Source organism: Ascochyta rabiei, chromosome 3 (assembly GCF_004011695.2).
Source record: "Ascochyta rabiei chromosome 3, complete sequence".
In the NCBI taxonomy this organism is placed as follows: domain Eukaryota; kingdom Fungi; phylum Ascomycota; class Dothideomycetes; order Pleosporales; family Didymellaceae; genus Ascochyta; species Ascochyta rabiei.
In genome coordinates this window covers 1,893,767-1,912,000 of record NC_082407.1, presented here as the reverse complement: position 1 = coordinate 1,912,000, position 18,234 = coordinate 1,893,767, and the positions used below count along the sequence as shown (strand labels likewise).

General features: G+C 54.5%; 6 protein-coding genes across 6 annotated transcripts, besides 8 other annotated features; 4 read left to right on the top strand and 2 right to left on the bottom strand.

Moving 5' to 3' along the window:
- Positions 1 to 477: 477 nt before the first annotated feature.
- Positions 478 to 528: a tandem repeat.
- Positions 529 to 606: 78 nt separating this feature from the next.
- Positions 607 to 1,161, top strand: EKO05_0002224 (uncharacterized protein; the record flags this gene model as incomplete). The annotated part of the gene is made up of 1 exon (XM_038944110.2): positions 607 to 1,161. The coding sequence occupies one exon, from the start codon at positions 607 to 609 to the stop codon at positions 1,159 to 1,161; it is 555 nt and encodes a 184-aa protein (XP_038792894.2).
- Positions 1,162 to 1,406: 245 nt separating this feature from the next.
- Positions 1,407 to 1,460: a tandem repeat.
- A 244-nt stretch (positions 1,461 to 1,704) lies between these two features.
- Positions 1,705 to 1,723: a tandem repeat.
- Positions 1,724 to 1,770: 47 nt separating this feature from the next.
- Positions 1,771 to 1,904: a tandem repeat.
- A 1,831-nt stretch (positions 1,905 to 3,735) lies between these two features.
- Positions 3,736 to 7,595, bottom strand: EKO05_0002223 (uncharacterized protein; the record flags this gene model as incomplete). The annotated part of the gene is made up of 2 exons (XM_059635865.1): positions 3,736 to 4,493; positions 4,544 to 7,595. 2 exons carry the CDS (start codon positions 7,593 to 7,595, stop codon positions 3,736 to 3,738), a joined length of 3,810 nt encoding a protein of 1,269 aa, XP_059491848.1.
- A 2,155-nt stretch (positions 7,596 to 9,750) lies between these two features.
- Positions 9,751 to 9,838: a tandem repeat.
- A 90-nt stretch (positions 9,839 to 9,928) lies between these two features.
- Positions 9,929 to 9,959: a tandem repeat.
- On the top strand, positions 9,959 to 11,152 carry EKO05_0002222 (uncharacterized protein; the record flags this gene model as incomplete). Its single annotated transcript, XM_038947458.1, has 1 exon — positions 9,959 to 11,152. One exon carries the CDS (start codon positions 9,959 to 9,961, stop codon positions 11,150 to 11,152), a length of 1,194 nt encoding a protein of 397 aa, XP_038792892.1.
- A 333-nt stretch (positions 11,153 to 11,485) lies between these two features.
- On the bottom strand, positions 11,486 to 12,327 carry EKO05_0002221 (uncharacterized protein; the record flags this gene model as incomplete). Its single annotated transcript, XM_059635864.1, has 3 exons — positions 11,486 to 11,839; positions 11,928 to 12,208; positions 12,288 to 12,327. 3 exons carry the CDS (start codon positions 12,325 to 12,327, stop codon positions 11,486 to 11,488), a joined length of 675 nt encoding a protein of 224 aa, XP_059491847.1.
- Positions 12,235 to 12,280: a tandem repeat.
- A 250-nt stretch (positions 12,328 to 12,577) lies between the features above and the next one.
- Positions 12,578 to 13,563, top strand: EKO05_0002220 (uncharacterized protein; the record flags this gene model as incomplete). Its single annotated transcript, XM_038944076.1, has 5 exons — positions 12,578 to 12,624; positions 12,677 to 12,710; positions 12,761 to 13,121; positions 13,173 to 13,334; positions 13,388 to 13,563. The coding sequence occupies 5 exons, from the start codon at positions 12,578 to 12,580 to the stop codon at positions 13,561 to 13,563; spliced, it is 780 nt and encodes a 259-aa protein (XP_038792890.1).
- A 1,021-nt stretch (positions 13,564 to 14,584) lies between these two features.
- Positions 14,585 to 14,624: a tandem repeat.
- An 812-nt stretch (positions 14,625 to 15,436) lies between these two features.
- Positions 15,437 to 16,945, top strand: EKO05_0002219 (uncharacterized protein; the record flags this gene model as incomplete). Its single annotated transcript, XM_038947457.1, has 1 exon — positions 15,437 to 16,945. One exon carries the CDS (start codon positions 15,437 to 15,439, stop codon positions 16,943 to 16,945), a length of 1,509 nt encoding a protein of 502 aa, XP_038792889.1.
- Positions 16,946 to 18,234: the final 1,289 nt, after the last annotated feature.

Here is an 18,234-nt window from a genome sequence, read left to right as displayed (position 1 = left end):
ATGCTTGATGCGCTGTCAATGGCTACGCTGATGAGGCGAAGTGCTCGAGACGCGCACGGTCGTAGTCTCAGCGCAGGTGTTGAGGCGCAATGACGGCGATTGGGTGCCGAGTCAGGTCTGGGGCGGTGCACTCGCACAGAGGTCAGAGTGGGCCGGCAATGGTGAGGAAGACTGCAGTCTAAAGGCCCGCTCCGTGTGGGGAAGTCGCCGTTTCAGGGCTTCACCCAGTCAAGAGGGAAGGCGGAAAAGGTCTATAGAGTCAAGAGCAATGGTCAGCTAGTCCGAGGCACAGATACTCGAGCAATTGGAGGAGGTCGAAGGTGGGCATGTGTTGGCAGGCGGGCGATTGGAGGTGATGCGTTGGCAATGCAGGTTCATGCAGGCCCATGGAGACACTTACCGACTTTAATCAGCGCGGCACATGCACGTCGCAAATGCAGGCTGGGTCGATTGCTGCGCCGGCGAGGTGACGCTGGCGTGGTAGTGGTGGTAGTGGTGGTAGTGGTGGTGGTAGGGCCCTGGTAGCGGCGTTGCTAGAGCGTGCTCGGACGGGTGCGCAGGGCGACCAGCGAGTGCGCAGAGATATAGTATCGCGACGGGCAGGTGATGCTCTCGTCAACAGGCTCCGACCACGCAGCTGGCAGCGTGTGCGATACAAAGCCGAGCAGCGTTAATGAGTCTGACGGGGCGCTGTTAGCAGGAGCGCATGGCAGGCCGGGCAGGCGCGAGGGTGTGCAGCGCTCGGGGCAGCATGGCGGCTCTGGGGGCGAGCTGGGCAGGCCGGGTAGGCGCTGCAAACGTCGCGCAGACGCAAAGAGGGTGGAAACCGAACATGAAGACGCGTCGCAGCAGGACGCCGACTCGGAGTCGGACTCGGGCAACGACGACAAGGTGCAGCAAGCAGATGATGGGCTGGGTGGACTTACGGATGCAGCAGGCCGCAGCGAAGTTCAGTCACGAGATTTTGTGGTGGTGAGGAGCGCGACTCGCGTTGACTGGCCGAGAGGGCGGCAGGACGCAGCTCTTGTCTTACCGACGCGTGCAGACACTTGCGCGCACCAAATTTGCGCTGGGCAGCAAGCAGGGCGGCAGAGCAGCAGGGCTTGTGGAGGCGCCGGGCAGAGACACAAAAGGCACCCGGTGCGGTTGAACGTGTTGTGACCACGAGCGCGTTGTAGCGCAAGACTCGTGATTCTGGTTGATGCTGATGGCTAGTCGAGGTGGTGCAGGATGATTGGAGAAGGAGGGAGAAGCTGTGGTTGGGCGCGAGAGGGAAAGGGCGATGGGCGGGGTTCTTCTATTCGCGGAAGGCGCGGCCTGCCGACAGGGATGCCTGCCAATAACAAGTCAGCCACAGCCTGCCTTTCGCCCTCCCCAGCTGCTGGCGGATGGGCTGCGCGACCATGCTGCACCTCTGCACCTCTGCACATCTGCACATCTGCGCCTCTGCACCTCTGCACATCGCGGCTGGTCTGGGGAGACGGCAGACTGTGTGCCTGTCCTGCCATGTTGTCTACATCGCCCAGCATCGCCAGCACTGCCCGCCCCCCCAGTGGCCTCATCAGACGCTGCTGCGGACAAGGGAGAGCCGCCTCGCCACACGTCATGGGCCGGCTCAGAAGCGGGCAGCAAGAGAGCGGTCAGCCCGAGGGCTACGCAATGTGCAATGGCTTCCGTGGCAGGTGCAAGCGAAGTTGGCGAACGTGCTGCTACTGCTGCTGCTCATCACGCTGCAGCCCGCAAGGCACGGTGCCTATCTGGCGCGAAACAGAAACGGAAATGGAAATGGGGGTGGGAATGGAAATGGAAACGGAAATGGAAATGGAAACGGAAATGGAAATGAAATGGAAATGAAATGGAAATGAAATGGAAATGAAATGGAAATGGAAATGGAAATGGAAATGCACATGTCACAGGCAAATCAGCGTTGCACCTCGCCGAAAATCCCGCGCGCGTAGCCAACATCATCTCACAGCCTTTGCTCACTGCGCGCTGTGGCGGCCGATTGGAGGAGCCGGCTGAAATTGCGGCGCGTCCCCAGCTTTGCACTCGACCACGCCCAAGCGCCCGCCCTGAACGCCCTGAACCCGTGCTCCGAAACCGCTGCCCTCAACAACAGACGGCAGTGTGAGCTTGCAAAGACAGCAAACAGCGCCAGCCGTCTGGTACCACTCGGCTCAGACAGTCAGTTGCCTGCTGGTCACAGTCGCACAGAGCACATGTCTCCATCTCACCCCCCTCCGCAGCCTGCCTCTGCATGTAGTCATTCATGTAGTCATCCTTTCAACGCTTCTTCGACGCCCAAGTCTTGCCCCGCTGCTCTGCCCTCGGCCCTGAAGGCTGTACAGTCCAGATGCGCCGCTTCGCGCGTCTGCTGTGCTCACGCCCGTTATCGAGCTGCGATACTGCCATCTGGCACCCATTGGCTCTCCAGCTGTCTCGTCTGCGTCTCAGAAGCATACCAACGTCAGCACGGTGCCATGCAGCTTAGGCCGCCGCTGAGCGTCAAAGCTTCTGATCGTCATGCTGGGGCCAGCACGCACATGGATGAGGCGTGTTCGTGCAGATCGATCAGGACTGCACGCCGGTTTGGTTTGAACAACCTGTCTCTCGCCTGGGACAGCCTTGTGTGCAAAGCGCCAAAGCTGGACGGCAGCTGCTTCCTCTGACGCGCGGGACCACGTCAAACACATCAAACGACGGAGTCCCCCCAACCTCCAGCCCTCTACTGCGTCATCCGTCCACCACCTACAGCCGCCGGCAGCCCGTCCGCCCGACCACCGACATGTCAAGTCACACCAACCATGACAACGTAGGATCGAGGCCGCGCACAAATGCCATCCCACCTTTGTCGCAAACTAGCAACCCGACGGAAGAAACCCGTCTTGTTCTCGAAAAGTGACCCCCGTGCGCACGTAGTCTGCCTTGCAGTCCAGCCTCGTATTGGCCAGCGGTTGTTGACGGTCTAGTTGAACCGAGCTGGGATCAGATTGCCGCCGAAACTCGTAGTTGACTGCACACATCGCATGGCTGCTGCTCAAGGTAAAGAGCCGACGTCCATTGACTCGCTTCATTCCTGGTCTTTGCAGCGTACACAATGACCACCCTCAAGGGGGAGGGAGGGGACACAGCAGCAACTCGTGCCAGCACGCGACTCTACCCTGTTTGTCACAAGAAGAGGCTGTAGTAGCACCATTGCTATTCTCGAAACGATGCACGCGACTCTACCCTGTTTGTCGCAAGAAGAGGCTGTAGGTGGCACGCTTGCTATTCTCGACACGATGCACGCAATCGAGTCCTGCTTTCTCGCCTTGCATACACACCCCACCCCACCCCTCCTCCCACGTCCATTGGCCGTCCAACACACGAGGCCATGCTTCCCATGTGAATTGCGTCTTGGTGTTGCACCACGTCGTATCCATGCTGAACTGAAACATGCGTATTCTTATTATGCACTACATGCGCCATCGCCGTGATATACATACAACACGCTGTGAAGCACAAACGATGAAATGACCGCCCTCGATGCATCTGAAGGCTGCAGGGATATCATCGAACTGTGGGGAGGGAAAGAAAAAGGAAAAAATAGGGAAAAATAGGGAAAAATTGGGAAAAAGAAAAAAAAAAAGAAAAAAAAAAAGAAAAAAAATGGTCGTAAGGTGTAAATCGCTCTCATCTCATTCCATCTTCTTCCGAGATGATCCTCTTCTCGCTCCCACATACCACGCCGTATTACTATCCTTGATATTGATAGTTTTGCTGCTGCTGGTTCGTCAAATAGTCCATAGCCTGGTAGGTCCCCGTGGCCGCCTGCTGCTGATACTGCATCTGCATCGCTGCATCGAAACGCCCACCCATCATGTTCTGCTGGTCAGGAGCCAAGTAGCTGGGGAAAGCAGTCGTCTCCGTCGGAGAGTTTGTGAACATGGCCTGCTCCTGTTGTTGAATCGCAGACACGGGGCCCATGTTCACGTACGACGGGTCCTGCAACGGGAACTCGTTGGTATACACCATGGGGGTTTTGGGGGGGTTTGGGGTTCCGGGATAGGTCTGATTCGTATAATGCATGTTGTTTGCAGCGTAGGCCGCGTACCCACTTTGCTGCGGTGCCACCATTTGGGGTGGAGGGTACGAGTGCACTACATTGGCCGCTGCCTCGCTTGGATCGTGCGGTCTAAAAGGATTGATACCTGGCCCAAAAGTCGTGTTGGGGCTCGGCTGTAAGGGGCTAGGAACAGGCTTTCTGGAAAACACGGCTGATAGCTTGCGTGTGTCTGGGAACTCCTGTACAGGGCTGATGATGGTATCGGCGTTGAGGAGCTTCTGTTCGACCAGCGGGAGTATAGGCATGCTGATCTGCTCCATATGCTTCGCCAGATGAACAGTGAGCTTTTTCCAACTGTTGCAGATGTTGCCACAGAATCGACAAGGCTCATCCTTGGGTTGCTTCGTTGTATCGCGGCGACATCTTTCAACAACAGCCCATACATCTTCTAAAGGAGCGTTAGCAACTACCCTTCAAGCTAGGTTCCGCATCACATACCGGCATCGCTGCTTGCAGGCGGATCCTTGTTGGACCCTCGTCCAGTCCGCTGCTTTGGCTCAGCAATCTTGTGCTCTCGGACCAGGTGTTGTACGAAATTGTCCTTACGATAGCACGTATGGTTGCAGTCAGAGATGTTGCAGGTCCAATTCTCCAGCTGTCGGTGACGTTCATTCTCATGCCGAACCCAGTCAGCTTTGCGCTTGAACGACTTGGGTTCCTGACAATTAGGGAAGGTGCACGTGAAAGGCTGAACGTCTTCGTGTACATGCTTTGTCCAGTCAGACGGTTTGAAAAACTTCTTCACTTTGAAGCACAGCGGACATTCGAATTCAGCTGGAAGGCGCTTGACAGGCGGCAGAGGAACACCCGAGGGGAATTGCGCAGCCACGACCGTGCCTTCTGGTGGAAGCTCAGCATCGTCCTCCTCCTCACCTGGAGTTGTAATCTGGAAACCAAGGAATGGTGCGTCATGGTCTTTGTTGCCAGCTTTGGGGGGCAGCTGTTTTGCTTCACCACCTAGCTCTGTACAGAACTTCCCGGACGCGCAGTTTCTATTCTGTACGACATTAATGTGCTTCACTCGGAACTCAAGCAGTCTTTTGTATCTTCTGATCTGTTCCTGAGCGATGCGTTCAACCATGAAGTCAGCCAAACGAGGATTCAGTTGGCGAGCGTGTGTACGGAATCCTTCTTGATTAGGAATGATAGGATCTGTGCGCACTTTGAGGTCCATCGTAATTGCCTCTTGATCGTCGTCGTCGTCTTCATCCGCACCAAGACCTGGGTGCACGGACTGCTTCATCCCTTCCGTATCTGCAAGAGGCGAAGCAAGCATAGGCATGGGCGGTCCACCGTGCTGGGTCATAAGCTCAGCCAAGCCAAATGACTTTCCAGAATCGCCTCTGCTTCGGCCAATGTCACTTCGACTACGACTTCGCTTGATGACGTTCTTTGCTCCTTGATACCATGGACCTGAAGTCGCAGAGACACCTAGAGAACTAGATGGGACGCCGTCTTTACTTTTGTCGCTGAGGTTGGTGTTAGCTCTCGGAGACTTGGGACGTCCCCAGCTTCCAATCCGCTTTGGCTTCTCAAAGACAAGATCCTTAGACTGGTCTGACGTCATATCCAAAGTTTGTTGTGCAGGCACACTGCCTTTGCGCTTGAGCAGGTTACTTGGAGTACGCCTGATATTGCGTAAGAAGTTTGGACGGCGCTGCCTGTCATCGCTCTTACGGGGCTCAGGCTCTATGCGTCGAACAACACCAGGCGACCCACGAATACTGGCAAGATCCGGCTCACTCAGCCGGCGTGATCCAACGGTGGCAGCAAGTGATGCGGATTCGACATCCTTGGCTCGCTGTCGAAAGCGCATCATTGCAGCATTGGACGTGGGGGGCTGATAGTGGCTTGATGTTGCCGGTGGCTGCACTGGCACGTCCATCCATGGCTGCACGATAGCATCAGTGGTGGAGCTGGACTCTCGGGTAGCAGGGAAGTACGAGCTTTCTGTTTGGTCTGCTTGCATATTAACGGAGGCTGGTGGTGAGTCGGAACTATTGTCTTCCTCTTCTTCTTCGTCGTCATCGCCACATTCGCTTTGCTCGATGATGTATCTGCCAGGTCCGGGTATGTTGGTGGCATTAAAGGTGTCAAAACTGCTGCGTACGTCGAGTCCGAAACTGCCATGGAGAGCTTGGCGATTGGCATCGTTCTGGCTTTTGGCGCGACGACGTCCGGTGTGGGGTTTGAGAAAGCTGCTCGATGTAGCGAAATCTCCTGTTTCGCTTCCAACCTCGCTCTTTGTCAACCAATCTTGTACTTCGAGCTTCTTCTCCATTTTTGTCCTACGCTCTGCAATCTCGTCAAGACTGGGTACCAACATATCTCCCATCGCTTGACGATCCATAGGGCTTAGTCCAGCCTGGCCCGGACCAGCTGTACCTAACCAAGAGCCATCCTCATTGCGTTCCGTTTCTCGATACACGGCCTGAACGTGCAATTGTTCATGTGATTCTTCTTCTTCGTCGGACGAGTCATTCTGTGGGTATGGCGAGAGGTGGTTGCCGGATCGCCGGCTACTGAGGCTTCGTCTGCTAAAGCCTCTGCTGTTGTCCGAATATGAGGGAGACTCTTCCCTGCTGTAGTTCTCTACTCGTACGATAGGACTTGTCATGTGCCGTGTGAGCGGACGAGGACTTGCCATTGACACGTGTCCAGGACTGTTCATCAGAGGCGGACTCTGCAAAGGGTTCCTGGGTATCTTGTGCAGCAAGTGACTTATTTGGCTAGGCGGCGTGAAGGAGCTTTGGCCGTCATCAGGAAATTGCGTTGCCATGAATATTGAGCTGTCATTTCCCATCGCAGGACTGGAAGTGTTCGTTATGCTAGGCGACATCAACTGATGTTGGTGGAAGAATGTCCCGTTCGTCGGCAACATGTGCGGTTGAGCGTTGTATGTGTTCAACGAGCCCGACGTCAAGAGCGACATGTCCACGTCTGCTTGGTACGTAGGGAAGGCGGTAGTGGTGGTGGGGTCTTCAGTGAAGTTCAGATTTGAGAACGACTCATCAAGATATTGGCTATTGAAGCTTGGCGTCGTATAGTTGCTCGGGTTTTGCTGGTTGAGGTCACTTGCGTACCCCGGCTCAGGGCTGAGATGCTCTGCCGAGTGTGACGGCGATGTAGCTGGGCCGAGATTGGCGTAGGTTCCGGCAGAAAGGTTCTGTCCTTGACTATAGGCATTGAGTGGAGGGTATGAGCGACTGACCATGTCAGGGTGGAGGGTAGAGTCGAAGGAGGAGTCGAGGTTGGGAGTGAATGCTGAATCATGACCTGGCGTGCTTGACGATGGGAGAGTCATCGTCGAGTTGTCATAGGCCATGGCTGTTGGCTCCGCCGAAAATGTGAATGCATCTTGCGCATCTGACATCAAGAAATTCCCGGTGCCAGGCAGAGGTGTGTAGCCGTTAGCAGGCGCATCCTCGAAGTGGCGGTGCTGACGCCGCTGGCCATCTTGTGGCTGCATACGAGCGTCGATCGCGTTCATGAGCTGGCCTGTTTGAAAGGCAAATCCAATGAGCTGATAACGAAAGATGAGTGGCGAGCGATGGACGCGACCAAGCTCACATTAGGGGACAGCGTGACTTTGATACCTGCTGGTCAAGGAGCCATAGTGCTGCCTGAACGTGGTGGGGGATGTGCGAGAGACAGTGGGACTGGACGAACAACAACAACAAGAGGTAGCTCAGTAGCGCACCAGAACGCGCAAACAGAGTATGGAGAGGCGAGCCCAGGTAGGTAATACGCCTGCACGATCAAGGACAAGTGAGGCTGGTCAGAACCTGACGTTTGCGATCTGCCTTGCGCAGGGTAGTCGCTGTAGTGGCAGAGGCAGTGTCGGATTTCTGCGACGTCGAACACTTTACGGAAGATGGAAAAAGGGAAAGCGGGAAAAGCGCGCGCGGGCTATTACAGAAAAACCCCGCCAGTCGACCGAACGGTAGGCGGGAGCTGCGCGCGTCTCGTGTAATGGCCTATGCTGAGGCGGCTGGCTAGAGGACTCAGGGCGGCCTTGCGATCTCCAATACCTATGCTGTGCTGGCGGGGATGGCTGAGAGGGCTGTTCTGCCAAGCAGATGCTGCTCGCTAATTCGAAGGCGACACAATTCTTCAGCTGAACCGGCGAGCACTCGTGGCAGAGAGATCGAAACAAGCGCGAACTTCCAACGGAAACTGTGAGCTTGATTGAAGCCCCAAGGCAGACACCGGTGGTAACATTCGTCTGGGCGGCTTGATACAACGGCCGGCACAGCCCCAGCCCTCCGAAACGAGTAAAGTGGCTATGCTCAATCACACACTTACCGCACAGTTCGATGCATGCGCACTCTGTCTGCAAGTCGGAGTGGCCCTCCGTCATCAGATGCATTTCGAGACTCCAGGTCTTCGTTTCCCAAACTTTGGCCTGCATGTACCTCTCGAGATCACAATGTTCAGTTCCAATTACCATCTGGCGCTTAACCTTGGGTTAGCAGCCGGTGCCGTTGGGTGTGCTATATAAAGACCAGCCAAGCGTTCCCTATGAGTAAGTTGAATGCTGGCATGTCGCAGCATCTGAAAATGGACAAGCTGGAATAGATGGTTGTGCAACGGAAGAACTTGGGTGTCTGTCAGGCGTTCCATAGCTCATGGATTAGGCTTGGAGCTTCGTTCACGACGACTGACGAGGTGGAACGACATGAGCTCTTGCTAGCAATACCGCGGAACTGCAAGTCCTGTCTGGGCCGGCTTCAGTGGCCCATGCCGGCTCCCGAGCGAGATGGTGGGGCAACGCGGACAGAGTGAGGTGTACACCGGAGCGTCAGGTCAAGGGCAGGCTGATGGTGACTGCTGGCCGAATACATCGCTACGTCTATCTGATTTCTCGGTCATCAGTCCGTTTGATGATGCTTCGCTGGTCTGATCGTGTTGTTGATACGAGCACGAACAGTCCCTGCTCCTCGACAAGAGAGGATGATACTCTGGGGGACAGGGGCTCGAAGTGGTTGATCACTCAATCGCAAAGTAGAGTTGTGTAGAGAAGCACAAAAGGTTGTCTTTGAAGTGCAGCGATGCATAGTGAAATTGCTGGCAGTGATGTCATACCTATACCAGCACGTGCTTGCCGATGCGCACTGAAAGAGTTTGAATGTACTGTGTATGTTCCAGGTCGATAGCTAACAATGGAGATTTGTCTTTGGTGTCTGCAGGCTATTGGCAAGCTGGTGGTCGAGAAGCTGCAGTGAGGGCTGCATTTACTAGTACAGGCAGGGACCACTCTCGAATGCGGGGCCGCTCAGAAGGTTGCACCGCTGTCGAGAAATCGATAGCCGTTGATTGATGGACGTGAGGCTCTTCGCTAGCCAACGTTAACCGCGGTTCTCTGCATCTGGAACATTTTGTTCAGCATTGCCGGCAACTGCAACCGTGCTTTAATCAAACTGGACCCTTCGACGTTCGGCGGAACGGAGACTAAACCCACTGCTCCAGCTTTCTGCCCGCAAAACATGGCTCGTCTCGAGAATGCAATTGTGCCTTTATTCTTTCCCTCCCTCACATCACAAACTCCCCGCAACCCTCCTTGCTCCCCTGCATCCACGACTCCGCATTTCGTGTGTCAGTTCCCTCGCTCGTCACTGTTCGTCTACGTGTGACGGAATCACCAGACCAGCAACCAGCAACCAGCAACCAGCAACCAGCAACCAGCAACCAGCAACCAACAACCAACAACCAACAACCAACAACCAACAACCAACGCACCTTACGACCCTCTTCCCCCCTTGGCAGATCGAAGTGGGACAGCTCGTCTATCATCGCGACGTAAAATCTCCGTTTTAGATCCTTCCACCCCCACAAACGCCACCACCACCAGCCATGCCTGGGTTCGATCAAGTCATTCCACAGCCCGACTCGAGGGAGCTCCTCCCTCCACTCCTGGCCTGTCTTGCAGTGTCAGGCAGAGCAAAAGAGGCACCACCAGGCCTGCTACCCCTCGTCTCGCCGATTCTCCGCCAACGGCTTCAGCTTGTTGCTACAGACGATTGGCTCTCGCTTCTTTGCTGGGACCGAAATGTCGCCGCAAAGCTACCGTCAGTCATCGAGAAGATCCAGGTTGAGCCACACCCCGCCTCGGGCGAAATCGAACCGGAAGACCCGGACAAGATATTGTACAGACGGTCAGACCCTGAGACACTCCACGCGAGATTAGTCTTGAGCGAATTTGGCATCCTACCCACATATCTCTGGTGCACTGGCGGAGATGGGGGTAACAGGTGGCTCCTTGCTGAACTCAGAGGCATCGAAGATGTCGAAGACGGCACAGAGTGGTTCGAGAGCTTAGGTGAAGCACACGAAGCAGGCTTCCGCCGCAAGCCCGTGAAGAGTAATGGCCACCCCACTCAGCAGCCCACGCAAATCTCGGAACCTTTGCAAGAGGATAACGAAGACGATGACGACGGCTCCTACTGGGCTGCGTATGACCAGACTCCGAACACCCGCACACCCGCACAGAAACGCTCGCCTGCACCTCAGACAAGTAATCGCACACAGACTGGCCCAACACAGTCCGAACTCGAGTACTTCGCTCGCTACGCCTCAGAAGTCCAACCCGCACTCGATGCACACGACCCAGACGAGGAGAGCCCAGCCGCTGGTGAATCGACACTTAACGGCAATGCCCTGAACTACACTCGCGCACCCCAGACTGAACCGCTTGAGACCTCAAACCTAGGTCCGAACGGTTACGACTCCTCGCTGCCACCTCCCTACGTGAACGATTCGGGTGGAGAGAGCAGGACTGAGCACATCGAGTCTGTCGACGAGGCACAACACACCGCTTTAAATCACCCACGACCGAATTCTTCTTCGTCATCGAGGTCGGTTGAGAAGCTGGAGAGGGAAGCTGCAAGTCACAGTCAGGCAGAGCTTGCTATCAAGCAGCATATCAGTACGGATATCAAGAGCTTGTTCCGATTGGCGAGGGCGTCGGGCATTGACCGAGAAGAATTTGAAAGGATCATCCAGAGGGAATTGGAGGTTTTGCCATTGCTGGAGCGGGACTCTGACTAGAGGCTTACTCTGTGAGGTTGCGCGTTTGCATTATGAACAGAACAAGTTGGCTACAATCACATGTGCATAGCATTCTACTGGCGTTGTGGCATTTATAGCATTCATATGCAGTAATTGAAATGTATTGAAGAAACTCCCTCCTGTACTTGCTTTTGTTGCACGTTGGTACATCAGAATCATATTGGCAGGAACGCGGCCACCATGTGCTTCTCATAGAAGCCTGAACACATCAAAGCTGGCATGACGAGCAGATGCAGACACTTCTCCTGAGTGCCGTTCCTAGAAGAGGTCCTCCATCATCCTTTTTGACTTCACTCTTCCCGTAGCAGGTATTCACGCCTTCCTCCTTCGCCCGTCCCCACTCACGAAGCTCGCCCCGCTAGCCTTCAGCTGCTGCAACACATCAATGGCGTTCGAACTGTCCAGGTTCAACTCTTGCGCCCCGCTTCCCCTTCCAATGTCCTCCACAACGTTGTCTGGGTCTGCGGCACCAATTACAGGGACCTCGGAGGCAAGCCACTGCTGAAACGGCTTCGCGGTGAAGTAGCCATCAGATGTGAACCAGCGCGTCATGGGCGCGCGTATGTGGATTTTCTGCTCTGGGTTCGAGGTGTAGGGCGTGGGCGTGAAGACGACGTCACATTCGTATATGGGGATGTGCTTCTTGGTCGAAGAAGAAATACGAATCTAGCCCGTTATCAGCAATCAAGTTCCATGTAGCAGCAGACCATGATTGGCAGCCAGAGGATTGTGGAGTGAGCGGGTGTGAACGTACCTTGCCCATTTTCCCTTCTCCCTCATACACGACGCCTTTTTCTACAAACCACAGCCAATACGAGAATGCACCGTTGAGCAAAAAGTACGCGACTACTGCGGGCGCAGTGTACGGCTTTGAAGCTTCCCAGCCAAACTTCCAGTCGAAGTAGAAGAGCGCGCCAGCAATGATGACGGCACTGTAGCCGAGCACCAACCGGACGTCGGTTTGCGTGTGGATTTGCTTGAATTTGAGGGAGTGGAGGTAGTTAGGGAGCGCATCGTCGGTTGTGTTCTTCAGATCTTCGGGAGATGTTAGTGTACTGCCTGCATGGGCATGTCTGCATGGGCATGTCTGCATTGGGAATGGGGATGAGGTTACCAGGCAACGAGTGCACGGCAACCTTTTGTGTCGCCGACATGTTGATTGCAGTTTCCTCGTGTAAGCTAGGCGGTGTGATTGCAAAAGGCGTGCAGCTCAGGTTGTGTTGGAGCTGTAGAGCTCGGTTGATGGAAGACACCTTTCCAGAAGGAAGGCGCGGAGGTGACAAGGGTCCGGCCGCCGCACGAGGCTCTAGCTAGCTTCCACCATCAATCAGCATCACGACCTCGCGTCCACCACCCTAATAATCCCACCCCTCACTTCTCGCGCAAGTTGTTGACATCGAGAAGATGGCTGAACCTATTGTGCAGACGATCCATAGGGATCCCGCCTTGTTGTACGTGCAATGCGCCCGCAGACGTTGCAGCTCGGCACTGACACAGCTATAGTTGGTGGATTTTGCTCCCTATCACGGTGGTCATGGTATGCCCTCCCAAACTCCGCTCGACGCCTCTCTCTAAGCAGCTCTCCAGATCCTGACGGGCATCCTGCGCCACTATGCGATGACGCTCCTCCAGTCGACCCCCAAGAAGCAAGACCTACCCAAAATCCGGCAAAACCGGTCGCTCGCCCGTGGCCTTTCATTGCGCCAGAATGCCAATGTGCTCTCTCCTGCTGCCTTCTCTGCCAGGAAGGCATACATGGTGCAGGCGTACCAGGAGGGCAAGTTCCTGGCTGAGCCGGAAATGAGGGGCAAGCCTAGACCGAACCCTATGAGCGATCCGGCCGCTATGGAGGGTATGATGGGCATGATGAAGGGCAACATGGCCATGATGATTCCGCAGACGTTGATCATGGGGTGGATCAATGCCTTTTTTTCGGGCTTCGTTATCAGTGGGTTGCACTTGAACCGGATGTCAGTGCCTGGGCTAACACCCGTGACAGTGAAACTGCCCTTTCCCTTAACACCGCAGTTCAAATCCATGCTCCAGTCTGGTGTAGGGACTCGTGACCTGGACGTGAGATGGGTATCTAGTTTGTCGTGGTACTTCCTCACTCTGTTCGGCTTGCAGCCTGTGTACAACTTCATCCTCGGCAGCAACAATGGTAAGTGTCACACATCATTCCCCCAGTCGAACGGAGCTATAACACGTTTTTAGCCGCAAGTCAGGTCTCACAGCAGATGGGCATGCAGAATCCTGCCGCAGGCATGATGGGTCCCGAGCAGGATCCAGACAAGCTATTTCTGGCGGAAGCTGAGAACTTGGAGGTCCTTGAACACCGATGGATTCTTGAAGGGATCGAGGATCGTCTGGTAGCGAAGCACGCTGTGTAGTCTACGGCGTGTGCTGTCAGCGTTGTATGCCGTAATTGCTCTTGCGCTCCTAGAAGATCAACATAGCACCAGAAACGGAGGACTGTCACCCCACGCTGCGAATCGCACTGGTTGCCTGATCTACGTAGTCGGCCAAGCGATAGTCATGCAATCAATTTTTATGACAGTCCTCCGTTCCATTGTCTCGGTACCTTATTGCAGGTGGTTCGATCCTGGGATGCGCGGGGGACGGACCGCAGCTGAAGTGCCAAGCCAAGCAGCTCCGTAAGATGACGGTCACCACGACAAAGCACGATAAGCTCTGGTCCAGCGGAACCTGAAGAAGAGCCGCCGGTGCCCTTACTAACAAATCTCTAATTATCAAAAACGACAATGATTCTTTGCCCCTGCGTACGGCGCTCGGAGCAGTGTGTTGTCGAGCTTCGAGGAGGTCCTCCAACTTCCCCGCCCCTCTGTGCTCCGCGGGTCGCACCGCCCCCTATGCGTTGCAATGCGCCTCCATTTTCACCAATAGAACTTTCGAAGCCATCGATCGATCTCGATGTCAGTTTGAGCGCGACTGCAGGAACGAGAGGGAGTAGCGCATAGCTGGCAAAACAGCCTACGAGGCGCGATCTGATCCATTCACTATTGCGTCCTCGCAAACTTCATCTCAAATGCCCTCGTATGTACTACGATTCCGGGAAATGTAAAAATCAGTGCACCGCCCTGCCTTCGTTGCCACGTCCAAGCGTGTTCGATGGTATTGCGCCTCAGATGGCGTGCTTCTGTGCGACCGACTCTCCACTGGAGTAAGACTTCACCGCGCTCGCTAGGATCCTGCTCGGTTGACGGACGCTCCTCCTCCCGACTGGGATCATGGCTTGCTCACTCATCATCTCTTTTCGTTTCTTACCGCCTTGGGCATCGGTTTGACTTCCAGGCACTGGTGCAGATGCGGAAGCAGAACTGCCGCCTACCGCCACTCTGCAGCAGCATCAGGATTCCGGAGGGTGGTGGTCTATTCTTACACGTCTGTGTCGTTCGCTGTTCGCTGTTCGCTATCCGCTTTTCGCTGTTCGTCGCCTCAGAGGTTGTCCTCCGTTTGGCCCCCAACTCGAACCCGCGGAGTGTCACACTGTTGTTCAGGGACCTGGTAAGCTCTCACCTCCCAAACGCGTGCATCTGCGATAGTGGGGATGCAGTTCGCGCACGGCTTCCATTTAAGTATGTACAGCAATATGGCAACTATTCGCCAGACCCTGCTGGAATTGCTTTTTATTATGGGGCTTCCTTCAGGAGAACTCACCTTACCAGATCCCGAATCAAGAACTAGACGCTCGTAACCGAGGGGTGGGTGACTGGTGGCTGTCCAGCTCCACCGGTGAATGCAGCTGCAGGGGCCCTTATGCAAGCGACGACTAGCCCATCACCACTCGTACGGTTTTTGCTCATTGGTCAAGGCGATGCGGCTCTGCGAAAAGCCCATCATAAAGCAGGTAAAAGTATGTGAGCTTGAGGGTGAAAGTACACCAGCCTATAGACAGAGGCAGTGCAAGTCATCACCAAGTCTCAACTTTGTTGCCTGTAATCACCGACATTATATCGATCGATGCTGCGCCTCGTTTTTCATCTACAACATACTTGTATCTGTCTGCAGCCAGTCGTCGACTGTTCAGATCAGTGGGAATAAACTTAGAGCATCCTTTACACATTTCAAGTTCATTTGGGTAAGTAGAGACAGACAGCTCACATAAATGAGCATAATCTAACACATTCATCAGACGAAACCTATCTTGGTGTTACCATTCGCTGTTTAGCTTTAAAAGCACATCTTGCTTGTTCTCTACGATCTCGGCTACCGAGCGTACAGAAGCCTGTCCCACCCCACAACATGTCAGCTCAACAATTCGAAGATCTTCCACAAATTCAATACGTGGACGAGGGACGCTATTCTGGCTGGGCATCCGACTTCCATGGCTACACATACCTTGACAAACATTACGCTCCTGGGTTCAGCGTCGTGGATGATGTGTATCCTGACAATCTCGGCGACGGCACAATGAGTATGCAGCCGATGCAACGCTTCATGTTCGATGCATCACCTCTTTCCAGTGGTCTACTGCATGCAAACATACCGTTGCAAAGCCAGTACCAGAAGCATTATGCCTCACTGTGGCCCTCGACCGAGTTGCACCGCAACACATCGCCTGATAGGACGTCGATCTCTGGAACATCCAGCTACGCTTCACAAAACGAGGTGCCATCGCCACATGCTTACAATCCAATTTGCTATGGTAGTCTGACCGACTTTTTCCAGCCTCAGCTACCCTACCATACCATCGAGCAGTTCGGTGATGTCTCTTGCATGTCCGGCACATCAGGTGCAAGCATAAGTCTCAAAGACATCGAATATTGCTACCAAGAGCCTGAATCCACGGTCGAAGATACGAAAACTGTCAACATGAAGCAAGAATCCATCGTTGAACCAGAACAAGTCTCGAGGAAGACAGAGAGCCCTCATAACACAGAAAGAGAATACACGGATTCTGGTATCGGCAACTCTGTTCGTGACGCCGAGTCAGTTCAACCAGTTGACTTCAAGGAAGAGTCCTCGTCGGATTCTGAGTACAGTCCATCTGGTAGGGGCAATAAGAGAAGAAGGTCTGCACCGCACAGCTCTCGAGTCTCAAAACGACGCATTGGCGCGCGAAAACACTCGACAGTAAGCTCTTCTAGCTCGAATAAACCAAGTCGACGACCTCGCCGCGCCACCAAGGCCGCGATCGAAACCGAATACCAAGACGACCGACGGTGCTTTCCCTGTCCTCTCGCCGCGTATAACTGCAAATCAGATTTCTCTTCCAAGAACGAGTGGAAACGTCACGTCAGTACCCAACACATCAAGCTCGGCTACTGGCGTTGCGATCTTTGCGCACCTACAACCGATGCCAGCGACGCCTCGACGCCCATTTACAACGACTTTAATCGGAAAGATCTTTTCACACAACACTTGCGCCGCATGCATGCCGCGCAAGGCTCTGGCGCTCGCCACATGAAAGAACATCCTGTCAACGAAGACAACATCCAGGAGCACCAGACACGCTGCTACCTTCAGCTTCGTCGCGCTCCGCAGCAGTCCATCTGTCCATTTTCGGGCTGCGACCGAAACTTCCTCGGCCCAAAAAGCTGGGACGAGCGAATGGAGCATGTCGGGCGTCATCTCGAGAAGGATCGCAAGCGCGGTGAAGATATGCTCAACGTTGCAAACTGGAAAAAGGACATCGCTCTCGAGCAGTACCTCATAAACGAAGATGTCATTGTATGGGAGGAAGGCATGTGGAGCATTGGTGATGGTAAGGCACGACGGGTTGCTGGAGATTCATCCAGTGATGAGGAGTGATAAGGACGACAGAACTCACGACTGGCTACGAAGATTCTCTATGTTCGACAGATACCCCTAAAGTTTGCGATGCGTTTATATCCACCATTTCTTTCCTGTCATTTCTTTAAGTAGAAACCATGTAGTTCATTAGCATGATTTGCTTCGGTCGCACTCACAACGCATCTTTTCATCTGACCAATCCATGTGCCTTTTCCGACCGTCCATCACGAACATCCCGTATCGCAGTAACCAGCAAGACTACATTCAGATCGCAATATTCACTCCTGCGAAACCGGCCCACCCGAGAGATGCACAAACGTGGAATCACAGGCAGTCGACGTCAGTGTGCATTCACCCAGCCATGCAGGGGCTGACGGGCGCAGCTGACGAAGAAGCCTCTCCATCCCATCTGGCTCCCGAGAATTGCAAAACGAGGCGGCATGTCGAAACATGCGCCCGCGCCGGCGACTGGGCTCACCGGACGCAGTCAGAAGTCTGTTTGCTGGCAGGCGTGGGGTCGGTGTCGGGGCTGGCTACGGCCGGGTAGCAACACGAGATGGCTCGCAGATTGTCGCTCCGTGCTTCTCTCCGCACGGGAAGTGAGTGCGCGGGGTTACTGCGCAGGACCAGGATCCCAACGGGACTCATGCCATCGCTTTGAATAAGCTGTTGGAGTTAGTGTGGTATTCCGACCTGCTCCGCTACGGTGTTTGCACAGCTCGTGTTTAGCCTCGTCGGCCAATCCGAGCATGCGTCGAAATCCGTTGGCGCGTGATGGTGTGGCTTGACACGTCGACAGTTGCCTTCTTCCTGCCTGAGGCTCGTGCGCAGCAGGCAAATCTGAGGCTGAGACAGCTCCCCCCGCTGGCGTGCATATACGAAGACGTCCTCCTCCATCTGCAGGGCTAGCGACTTCGCCCCGCCAGCACTTCGGGAGAGTTTCGCGATCCGCCGTGTGCGCCTGGTAGGTGGAAAGTGGCTGTGAACATGGGATACAGTGGGGCCAAACTGGGGGGTTATCTCATTTTCAGACCCTCGGCAGGGTGTGGCGCAGGCGAGGCAGCGAAGCTCTGCCGAGCGTCTGAGAGATTTTGGTTTAGCGTTGTATGTGACACAATCTTACTTTAGTAAGAAGATTTTCTACCTACTACCCCCTACTTGTTAATAAGAACAACGTCTCCTAGTCTATTACGTAGGACGCAGTAATTACTCTCTCTTTAGGCTATCTTTTAAGTATAACTAGGTATAGGCCTAAACGCTGCTTCTTAAGTGCTAGAGGTTAGGCAGTGTAAAAGAGGGAGCTAAAC